The sequence below is a fragment of the Pollicipes pollicipes genome, unplaced genomic scaffold, assembly GCF_011947565.3.
Source record: "Pollicipes pollicipes isolate AB1234 unplaced genomic scaffold, Ppol_2.1 Scaffold_3447;HRSCAF=4054_pilon_pilon_pilon, whole genome shotgun sequence".
NCBI lineage: Eukaryota > Metazoa > Arthropoda > Thecostraca > Pollicipedomorpha > Pollicipedidae > Pollicipes > Pollicipes pollicipes.
In genome coordinates, this window is record NW_023596297.1 from 36,711,574 (window position 1) to 36,723,797 (window position 12,224).

Consider the following 12,224-nt stretch of genomic DNA (forward strand, 5'->3'; position numbering starts at 1 on the left):
AGTTATGCAATTAACTCATGCTGCATTGTGCATTTGTGAGCACCCATTTTGTCGTCAAGTTAGCTTCTTAACGCAACATTTGTTGGTTAACATTTCGGAACTGTTCTTTTGAGGTGGTTTAGCTCTTCAGTTGCGCGATCTTACGGCGTTGGAAGCTCCATTGGGTAGTGCACCGCAAATATATTAGCCCTTCAGTTAAGTCACCTCCAGTGACTGTCAGGTTTTGACAAACCGCGCCTGCCGCGGAGCGATAAATTCCGAGATCACGCGGTGCGGGGAGTGTCGCTCTGCCCTCGAACTCGGCTACTGCCGACCTGCGGGGCCGCTGGAGCGTCCCACGGTGTCGGAGTGGGCCTCGCGTGTTGTGTCTGCAGCGTTTGTGGTCACCTGACTGGCCGCGATAGCGCGCCACGCCTTCCAGTTCAGTGTTGTCTCGGACTTCGGCATTGTTACCGGCCACCACTCGTGACCCCTGACCCGACCGATACGGTCTGACCTTGGCCGGCATGGCCGATGGCAGCAGGCGCCGCCGCTCTGTTGCGCTGTGAGGACGGCGCCGCGCTGGGTCCCGGCCAACGACAGTCGGTTCAATCCGTATCAGCTCGGCACTCATATGCCTAAAAAGACAGGATATCATCGTCAGTGCCCGTCGATTATTTTTGACCGTTCGGTGCAGAATTCTCGCGCTACTCGAGCTGTGCTGGTCAGCGGCGGGGCCGATGGTTCTCCCACGTACCAATTGCCCGAGACTGATGATATTCCACTCTTGGCATGTGTATTGTCGGTGACGTCACTACCACCGGAAGCCAAGATCGCGGGTGGCTCAGTCGGCTCGTTCTACATCGCCGTGGCTCATTTCAGTTGTAAAGGTGGCCTCTCTGCTGATGGTGACCGATAAGGAGGAGGTGAACCTGCGGCGATACCGTGTCATCGGCGGACTGATCCACTTCGATCTGCTAGACATTCCGCCGCAGCCCAAGGTGGTCGGCGACTGGACCCTGCGTGCGAGTAAGCCAGCGGAGCGGACATTGACGCCACGTGGGAACGAGCCCGGCCACCGGGGAGGAGATGGTTGGGCTGGCCACCTGCTTTTCACCTACATGCGCTGCAGGGAGCGAGGAGAACACGATACCGGGTGGAAGCTTTTAAACCACAAGTGCCCTTACCCTTTAAGTACCCTTGAATCGAAAGGCTACAGCCGTCGCGCTTTGTCATCGGCCGGAGCCCTTTGAACCATCATAATTCCAAGTATCATTTTGTGGTGTTTTCCTGCTATGTTCAGCCTATTTGTGCAGTAAGGACTAAACCATGCAGAATTACCGTAGAATAAATAGTAGCCCCTGGCAATAGATGAAGATTGTGTCCGGAGGTGGTGATAAAACTTTGTCCGCATTAAGTTTTCAAACTATGTTTTCGCATCGGTGATCAGGTGTCAGTGGAGCTGTGGTTTATGGTACGCTTGTGCATACCGTGAAAATTTGAAATGGTGCCAGCTGTAATTTTCCTGAACAAAGGTGGCCGCATTTCGCTGAGGCATAAACGGCGCCCATTAATATGGAAAGCTAGTTATCGTGTTTTGCTCCTGTCCGTTCGGAGCACACCGCAAAACATGCGCCGTACTTTTTGTGCCTCTTACTTTTCGGCTCTGCGGGCAAAATACCCGCACATCTAAGAATCGGGTCGTCCTGGATCCATGCAATAGCAGGCACAATAACTGATCATCAGCAGGTGGATCGCCTATGGCGAGGATAATGCTGCTGTGCGGCGGCGTCGTGTGACGGCAGATGAACGGCAACTGTAAACGCACAAAGCTACCGCACAAGGATGTTTGCTGTACATCCCGATACTTGCAACATGGTCACTTGCGTGCGGCATGCTAAGCCACAATATCACTATGATTTACAAACTATTCTGCGCTGCAACCAACTGGAGCTCCCCATTCTGGTATGCCTGAGAGAAATAGAATAGATGCCACCATGCGCTTACGATAGGTTTCGGAAAAGTGGATCAAGCTGTGTGGACAGAGCGATTCGCAGTGCATTTTTGGGCGAGCTTCGGCGGCATTGGGTGAGCCCCGACTGGCGATCTGTGTTTCATGCCCGGGCAACTGGGCAACTGGCGCAGTTGGAATGGCGGGGCCACGCGCTGCGGCGCACGCCGTTTTGCCGGCCTGCCGGCGGCGGCGGGTGGCGTTGGCCGGTTGCGAGGCTGGCGTCAGCGCCGGCAGCGGTGCAGCCGCCGTGTCCGCATCCGTCTGGCGGCCAGCGCTCCGCACGCCGGCTAAAACGGTGCGCGTCGGCCTGATGCGGGGCCCACCGGAGAGTTTTACACCGGTAATCCCTGCCGTTGAGAACGTGGGCGAACAAAGTCCACGGACACATCCAGCTTTCATCACAAAATCAAAGCTCATCTAATTCGGGGGTGGGTGGGTGGTGTTTGGCCAGCTTTGGCGCCTGCGGCGCTCAGGCTTCAAACTCCGCACCGCAGGCCAGGTCGGGTGGCCATGCGTGTCAACAAATCAGCTAAATGTTCCTTGGTATGGCGGTGATATGACGAATAACAAAAACTGCGGAGTGTCCAATCACGACTAACGAATATGACAATGGCATGGACGAATGAATGGCGCTGTGCAGTTTTGGAGACTACCCGCCGCCGATCATCGTTCTCCGGTCGAGTGTTGCCGTTCGCCTTTCCACGACTAGGAGGAATTGGAACCATGACGAGCAGGGAACTTGAAGTCGATGCTGTCGCAGCGAGAGGAGTTCGCATGCGTGGGAGCACACAGTAGGAGCGCGTGGCCAGCGTACGTTAGGTACTTTCCCTGAGCCTGAGATTGGTCTGTACAGGGAGTTTGTTCCACAAGGATGTCGCCGGTCTCGTACGGCCCAGCTGTCAGCGTCAGTTCGTTCTACTCGTGCGGTGCCTGTCTCTGAAGGTGTTGAAGGGAGTTTCTCACCTTTGGGACACATTTCAAAAGCATACTCTGGTGGGGCCTGAAGACCAGTTACGTCGCATAATATCACTGGGTAATGACTGCAGCACTATCAAGCTGTAATGAGGATATGAGTTTGATCATTTCAAAGTCCAAATTACGCTGCCAACGCTTTGTAACAACGCTATACTTATTCGTTTCTTGGCAGCCCCAGAGTGCATTTCGAGTCCGCGACAACTGCAGGTGTCGCGACCGCCGTCGTCATGAAGACGGCAGAATCTGCTGAGTTCGTTTGTCAGCTGTTACGGGTTAGGGGTATCACTTTTCAGTTGTTATATCCGCACATTGCGGACCTGCGGGCTTCGAAGTGACGCCTCTACTGGTGTGACGTCAGCACAAGTGAACGTTTGTGATTGGCACAGCAGGCGGCAAGGGCCAGTTACCGAGCATCGCATTGGTTGAAGTTTGAACCAAGGGCGCTCCGAAAACAGTCATTGTGGTAAACGCCACAGGGGATAAATCAAAGCCATAGTATAACACTTTGTTGAATTGAAGGCATACGTTATGTATGACGTGATGCTTGCGTACATCTATATCTTAACAGGCTGTTTGAAGCTTTCGTAGGATGTATTACACAATCATTTTTACAAATATTACTCTAATATTACTGAAGATATTCGTTGGAAAAACCATTACAATAAAATGTACTACCCTCATAGTGTTGAGCAGGAAGACGAATGGGATTTCTCCCGCAGCAGCGGCTACTCCGAATACAAATCATGAGCTATTTAGATGGACTTCGAGAAAACGGGTATTGCCGATAAGATCAGACATATTTGGCCTAGCAATAAGTGAAAAGTCACAAAAGGTGGCATGCTACCTTTAACTAGAGCCCATCGGTGAGACTTCCCCGAAGCGTCCGTCGCACCGCCCATTTGCGGTGTAGTTACCAGTGTCACGCGTCTGATGTGGCAGACTGGCTCTTTTAAGATGCGCTGCGCGTTGCACCCCTGGGCCGTGGTATGGCGCAGAAAAGTGTGTGTCGTATGCCGCGTTGGACGGTGAATGGCCTGATTTGCGGTCGGGCGCCTCGCAGCCGACTGTGCGCACGCCGCCGCCGTTGTGTGTACCCACCGCCGCCACGTGTACCCACCGCTGTTCTGTGTGCCCGCCGTCGGTGTGTGTGACCACCGCCACTGTGTGCGTGTAGGCCCACCGCCGCCGTTGTGTGTGTGTGTGTGTGCGTGCGTGCGTGCGTGCGTGCGTGCGTGCGTGCGTGCGTGCCTGCGTGCGTGTGTGTGTGTGTGTGTGTGTGTGTGTGTGTGTGTGTGTGTGTGTGTGTGTGTGTGTGTGTGTGTGTGTGTGTGTGTGTGTGCGTGCGTGCGTGTGTGTGCCCACCGCCGCCGTTGTGTACGTGCCCGCCGCCGCCGTTGTGCATGTGCCTACCGCCGCCGGTGTGCGTGTGTCTGTGCCTACCTCCACCGGTGTGCGTGTGCGTGCCACAGTTGACGAGCCTCAGACGGTGCGACGGTACGCGTTCCGGGCCGACTACCAGCCGCCGCCGCCGCCGGAGAGTCAGGCCAACCGGCGCCGGGAGCCGGAGCAGATCGAGCGCGAGATCCGGCAGCAGGAGGCCGAGCTGCAAAAGTTGATAGCCGTCAGTGTCGAGTAAGCAAGGCGCGCGGGATCCACGTACGCTACCCACTAACGCGCTGGGCGCGTTGGAATGCCGCAAAGCGCGCGTGGCATACCTACAATGGCGGCGGTGTTTTGACAGAGCTTCGAACGGGGAGCATGGGAAAGAGTTCAGTCGATTATGGAAGAAAGCCGACAGACGTATTTCCGGTTGAATACGCTGAAAGAGATTTTCTGCTGAGCGTTATGATTCTCACCAACTGAAAAGCATTTCCAAAACGGTAGGCAAGATGTAGGCACTGTCCTTGCATGGACTAATGTGGTTCGGAGACTTTTTTAAAACACTAGCAATGTGCTTCGAGGGGACGTGGAGCTGGGAATGAAACCTCTGATTCTCACTTTATCTACGGAAAGGAGAGAAAAAACGCCTTCGGTAGTGTTAGTGGTCAACCAGGCATATGGATACCTGTTCCAAATTGGAGCCAGAATGCAGGTTGTACAGCCTTGAGCCTTAGTCCAAGCACAGAGTCCTCCAAGGGCACATCACATGACTCGAGTCCGGCCGTCACAAAGCTCATGTTGTAGTTCGTGTCTTTGGGTACCGAGTCCGAATCATTGGGGACAAATTCCAAGTTCGGGTCCGACACCCAATTCGTGTCTGACCCATAAAGTCCTCATTCCGAGTCCATTAACTTCATCAGTCTGTGGGTTTATTTTCGTAGTGCTTTTATAAATCCGGTTAGACAGCATTTTTGCAGTGTACACTCATGTGTCTTACCCAAAATCGTACTCACCTAGTTTCCAAAGTGCAGCAATTATTGCATCTCTTCACATGCGGAAAGTATCCGTTTTGAACCCGGTCGTAAGCGTCTTTATGAGGCGTTTTGCTCGAGGGGTTAGCGCCTCTGTTCCTCTAGCCGGGCGAGAGGTCCTGAACGCTAATAATGTCACTACAGCCGTGCGATTTACATAAACCAGCCGGTGAGCTTGAAGTCTCAGCGATTTGGCCTTGAACGGCCAAGTCCGGTGAGGGACGCTTTTGCCGTGGTTTATATATGTAATGTTTCTGATTGGCGTACGGATCTGTGCACCTCACAGATCAAACGTAGTTGGTTATTTCATTTTTCCATTTATTTATCTCAGGTGCAGTGCTTCTCCGTATTTCTCTCAGATGGATCCGTTACATATTGAGCAAAAGCTTAATATAATCGTTGCATTGCACCGTGACTTATGTTTATCGCCTAAGTAGTGTACCTAAGATATATCGTCTTATGTATATCACCTAAGAATACAAGTAAGGTAGTCCATTCCGCATTGGGGCGTGCACGAGCAGCTTGCCTTAAACATCCGGCGGTTTTCCGCGTCAGATGGAACAAAATGGCCTGTGCGTTTGCAACATAAATTAACATCCTCGACGTCGAATGTAATTTTGTATATCCATTTTAAGTAGCAGACGTAACTAACTGAATTTTGTGAGGCTCGACATAGCTTAAGGACTTCACAATCACCCGACGATGTAACCTCCCGACGAATCTGTCGAACCATTGTTCGGTGCAGTATGTTTTTGCGATCGTGAAAATCGACTTTCGAGCAAACTAGCAAGTCAGGTATTATGGGACGTGATCTTATCTGTGTGACGTGGTTCGTGAACTGCTCGCTCATTCACTATGCAATGAACAAAGGCGTGCAGTATAATTCGGTCATTCGGATCGTCCGAGGTGGTCTCAAACGCCTGCGGGCATTTAATAACATGACAGACCTTTTTGGGGTCTAATTCCATGTTATGTTGTTGTCACCGTTGAAGACCGTTTCCTAAGTGCCGATGTCTTATTGATTATGCGCCGTGGTGTTTGTTGATTCTGTATTTTCTCAGGCACACTGAACGATTCAGTGATTTGGCACATTTTTGTTCCAGCTGCAGTGCACTTGTATGATAATGATATAACAGGACGGATGCACAAAATGAGTGTCGCCTGCCTTCCGTCAAAAACAGATGCATGCTAGTTTACAGCTCACAATTTCTTTCAGCGACGCGTGTGGAAAGATTAGTTGATTGCTGTGTATGTTTAGAGCGAATCGACTGCGCGTAGGTCACGCGCCGGCCGCTACATCCTAGCAAAATGTCATGAAACGTATGGTGTGAGGTCCCGAGCGTGCCCTGCTCATCTCTATTCAAATAACAGTTTTAGAATGATATATGCAGCGGGAGCAACCGGAATTTTGTTGGGACTTTTTGACAGGAATGTTCTTAAACTTTTCTTGTCATGACAGACTTCCAAGCCCCCATCATACGCAGTCAATTTTCCGCAGTCAATTGGTGTGTGGTTTGGTGATAGCTTAACCAGCTCGGTTCTTGCTGCAGTGAAGGTGTTGTGTGTGTGCCGCAGTGAAAGAAAGTAGGCGGGCGGGCCCGTCGTTGTTTGCCCGCCCGAAGTGCCACACTGAACGACCGAGTAGTAGTAGCTGCACATAACCTCCAGCGGCGGCAAACGGCCCGCCGCTGACACATGCCTGGGACCCGTTGAGGCTTGTGCTATGTGCGTCTATTAAGTAGCGTAGAGTTGGGTACCCTCCTGCAAGGTGAGAACCCCGGTTTTTACCGAGCTGCGTAGAGTGAGCGTGTTTGTTGTCGCGCCCGGGTACACGTCCAAATGAGTAGTTGACCGCCAGACGGCACGCCGCGAAGCATCGGTGGGTACGGGGCACAGCAGGGTGCTTGCTGCTGAGCGCCGGCCCGTGTTGAGTCACAGGCAGCCATAAAAAACCACCGCAGGAACTGCTGTGCGATTAGGCCAAGTCAAGGTTTTTTCACCATTTCCAAGCGAGGACGCATCCGGATGTTTGCCTCTGCGTGGGTGTCGGAATTTCAGACGCTTGGCTGTGCAGACTGGCTATTGCTTGTCAGCCGCAGGAGCACTTCTGTGGCTGTGTGTGGCTCAGAGACAACTAACTACAGCCAGGAGGCGCACTTGAAAGCCCCGTGGATAGAAGAAGTCTAGAGTGAAGGAGAGAGAGCGTTGGTTTGACTTTAAAGCGGAACAGTTTATCGACTGAGCACGAACTATGGAATGAGCATCCGCTGATCAGATTTTTTTCTTCAGTGATATGCTCCCATCGTAAGCGCTCATTGTTGTAGCTTTAATGGCGCGTCGCTCCAGCCCAACATCGCGCGTTGTGGTTGCATTCCTTATTGGGCACCGTGTTATGGAGATTCTTGACGAAAGAATTCAAACGCGGCAAACGGGCTGGCAACATTCCTGGATAATGCAATGGAGGTATTGCTGCCTGGGGCGTACGTTGTATGATGGTGGCCATTTTGTTGACCATTAAATTGTGTTTGTCGTGCCCAAGTTGGGTTCAAGTCAGAAAATACGCTGAAATTAGGCATTCATCAAACTGCACTGCTCCGTTGGCATCCCAACGCGGCATAGCAGGTTGTATGGTCTTGGGGAAAATTTCCCGGTGAGATTCAGACTTGTACTTGGTTTGATCCAAGTTTTCCCAAGGAATGCAACCAAGTTTTTTTGAAAGATTCAAAGATGACGCAAATTATTGGCTTTTGGCGTCACGGTGAACCGGATGTGGTTCGCATCTTTTAGCTTGAATTGTTTCATTGATATTATTGAATCAACTCGGTATCAGCATCAGGTCATAAGTTCTGCTAAAGATGCGGAGAACGGTGGTTTTGGTGTCTGATGACAAATAACGATAACGAATGAGAACATTTACTGAAATTGATTTTAGAAAATGGTTGGTTTTAATGGAAACCTACCATGTAAAGCAAGACAACAAATGCTTATCAGCTGATATAGGTGCGCAGGGTAAGGCGTTTAATGCGAGCAAAATGAGATTTCAGAGATAGTCCCAGGTCATGGACAAGCCTGGTATTTCGAGGAAAGTGGATGGCATATGTCAACCTAATTGCATAACCATTGGGTCTGATCATGTTGCGACATTGTAACGGATAGTACTGGGAGCATGACATTTAATTCAAATCACGCTTATTGAAATGAAGACTTCACTCCTAATGGGCCTTGATTCAGAAGCATAGTCATAACCTGCCATGCCAGTTTACTTGAATCACCTGCCAGTCTCAATTCATATTTGAAAGCAGAGTTTCATTTAAGTCATCATTCGGTTCCAAATGATGTTAAGCCAGAATAATTCGATTTTTATGGAACTGAATCAAACTCAAGTCTGATAAAAGTATAAGCTCTCGTTGCTGGCCGGCCAGTGGAAACAACAAATGTAATCAAGGTGTGTGTGCCTTAAAACTATATCTGCTAAAGGCGGAGGTGTGACCAAACAGCAGTAGCTCAGCTGTATGTGTAGAGCTGATTTCGGCGACATCCATGCCTCTCAAAAGCTGCTATGAAGCCTTATGCAATACTTTATATATTATCAATATCGTTGCTGTGCCTTTTGCGTACAGGTAAACTATCCTGTTTGGTTCACAATGTCTGCTCCCAGTTAGCCCCCCCCCCCCCCCCTCCCCCTGTGATCCTCTGTCTGTACATGTCACGTAAACCTGTCCGTCCTGTCCTTCGCGAAGAGATTGGTCACCAACCAGCCCCTCCTCGGTCGTCCTCACCTTCCTGTAATCCTTTCTCTACCCCGTCCTCTGCAGCGAGGTCAGTTCCCAGCCTGTCGACACGAGCTCCTCGGTGATGGGCTCGCAGAGTCGCGGCTCGGCGCCGTCGGTGGACGCCGGTGAGCCGGTGCCGGAGCCGGGACCGGTGCCGGAGCCACCGGAGCCGGCGACGGATCCGCCGGAGCCGCCGCACCCGGCCGCCTCGGTCACCTCGGCTCGCTCAGCCATGCGCTCGGCCAGCTCAGTGGCGCGCCGGTCCCGCGTGCGCATAGCAGGCGACGGCGACCTGGCCGAGGCCGAGCCGGAGGCCGAGCCGCCGCAGGAGCCTCCGCTCAAGTCAGAGCAGGAACCGTTGCCGGAGCCGGAGCCTATCGACTACGCGCTGGAGGTAGCCGACCATCCGGAAGATTTCCCTCTGCTTGAGACCCGGTATGCAGCGCCGGCGCGGCGGACAATATATATATATATATATATATATATATATATATATATATATATATATATATGTATACATATACATATATATATATATATATATATATATGTATACATCGTATGTATAGTGTGTATTTGGCCAGCGCATGTCATGTCTGATGAGTAATTTCACATTTCCTTTTATTATGTTTTCAATGCGAGAGGATTCGAATTAGTTCATGGTCTGATAACACGTGGCAATGGAAAAACGCTGGCGTGAGCCATCAAGATTGATTGATACTGTCACGTGAAGACGGCATGAGGAGGCCGGTGTAATGCGCCAGTGTTAATCGGCATCGATCAAGTTGGTAACAGCAGTATTGCGTAGGCGATGTTTGTGCTTTGCTCGCGCATACATTGCTGCTGACGGTGCGCAGTGAACAGACATGTTTTCATAGGATCGTCTATTGGTCAACTTTGGTTGCGGCTGGCCGGTTTTTGAGTTGACGACTAGCCAGCCCGGCACCGGTGAGTAGCCGGCCAACAAATTTGTAATGAACTGTTGGCTAATTGCTAATGTAAAGCACCAGACTTGGTTTTACTTCAGGATTTGAAGTACAGAATGACCCATCTCTCGGTACCCCATGTTTTACACTTAGTCAGATTCATCGATATGATACGAAAATTCCAGACATAAAACAAAAATTCCAAGATATTGGTAAGCACCCAAGATTTGACATGGCCTGTGACGGTGACGTTTTTCACTCCTTACAGGATTTTCTCGGTTGCAAATGTCAATTTTTAGGTCAGAGTTAAAGTTGGGCTGTACATGTTTTCACCATACGTAAAACATCACGCGCTAATTTAAAGATAAATAACACGCGCCTGGGTGGGAAGGTCAAATTGACCCCCTCCCCCTTCCCAGGTTTTCTCAGGATGGTTTCCGAATGACGCGGCTACGCCGCGCACAATTTTGCATACCTGTAAACAATTGAATAGCGGACCGTGTGGTAACAAAAAGAACTAGGCATACCTTGTGATGTCGCTGACCTATGGCAGGTCAAAGGCAGGCCATGGATTTAGCGATGCGGATTTCTAGGGAATCGTTCAATCTGATGGAACAACAGAGTGTTAGGTGAAGCCATAAATATTTGATATGCTTTCTTAGGCAACTCAACAATTGAATGCCTAATTCCAGTGACCAAGGGTCAGGTATGACGGTCAGACCAAGGTCAAAACCAGCCTGTTTTATTACTCTAAGGCTCACTGAATTACTTGATACCAGCAACTGCATTAGACATGTTCCAAGGACTTCTCAGAGATCATTATAGGTCATTGACCCTAGATGACACGGGACAACATGTCGTTTTGGGAACATACTGTATTGCGTAATGTTTGCGGCTTATCCACATGCAAAACTCAAGGCTGTCTTATATGATTTCGATCACCATGAGCTTCGAAAGGCCAACCAAGGTCACCGACTTTAAATGAACATGCAACCTTTTGCTTAGAATAGGTATCTAGCGTCCGGAAACATTTTGGGGAACTAACTTTTTTGAAACTAGGGGTTTGACGTTGTTTGACCTCATTTGACCCGAAGGTCATGACCTAGGAGCCCCAAGCTTTGACCTAAGCTAGTTCACATAGACCAATACACGCTGTAAATTTGGTATTTCTAGCCTTCTTAGTTCCGGAGGTCTCAGCGGGGTCAAATTGACCCCCACCCCACCCGAGCGAAGGGTATCCAACCGGCCATCCGGGCGCGTGACAAAACAGAACGGGTTATAATCAATTAAGCACTTGTTGGAATCTCGAATTGTATCCGAATGGTTGACGGAGTAAATTTACGCCCTTTTAGTGCATGGTACGAATATGTGCGCTTGTCGTTTTCAACAACTCTCCAACCTCCCCACGAACGGCTCGCCGATCGTTCAGCTGCTAGCTGGAAACCGTGCGCTGATCCGAGTAAACGTCACGAGGTTTTGGATTTGAGGAAAAAAATGACCCAGCTGTATGTTAAGTAATCTGCGTAGCTTTAGGCAAGTCAGCGTGCAAAAGTTTGTGATCGTAAAGGTGAGTATGGTAAATGGGATGAGATGATGCCGATGATGTGACAAAGGTGAGGTGTTATGACAAAAAAGATGACCTAATGACCACCAACTGCCACCATTAGTTCGGAAAAGTGTGTGTTGGTATTCGATGAGCCAAACTTTATTATACTTGAAGCGCGCCAGACTCGTTTATACATGGCCTCAAGCTCCGTGCCGTCCACCCTGCCCGAGTGGCTGTCACTGGAGCGACTCCAGCCGACGGCCGGTGTCGCCCGGCAGCCGCGACGCCAGCCGGCGGCGGCGGCGGCGGCGCAGCGGCAGGCGGCTCCCGGCGGACCGCAGCTCCGACTGAGTTATGCTCGGGCCGGGCCGGGCCGGGGTCGCGCCGACGCCGCTGGCGCCTCGCCCGGCTCTCAGATTGATTGGCCGGGTCACACAGGTCCCGAATGGGTCACTGCCGGGTCAGCCGGGTCCGGCGTACAGGTCAACACGGGTGAGGTTGTCATTCCCGTAGCCAACCTACCCCTGTTAGGTGTTCATACCTGTGCCCATCCACCACCTGTGCAGTGATGGTCCCACCCGCCCATATGGCGGGGCGTTT

General features: G+C 51.0%; 1 protein-coding gene across 1 annotated transcript in view; it reads left to right on the plus strand.

Moving 5' to 3' along the window:
• Positions 1 to 12,224, plus strand: part of LOC119091775 (dynein intermediate chain CFAP94, axonemal) — a gene marked incomplete in the record, with an annotated part of 89,629 nt that overhangs the window by 57,361 nt on the left and 20,044 nt on the right. The window contains 2 exon segments of the mRNA XM_037214642.1: positions 862 to 1,008; positions 4,438 to 4,600. Of these exon segments, the coding sequence (XP_037070537.1) occupies positions 862 to 1,008; positions 4,438 to 4,600 (310 nt within the window).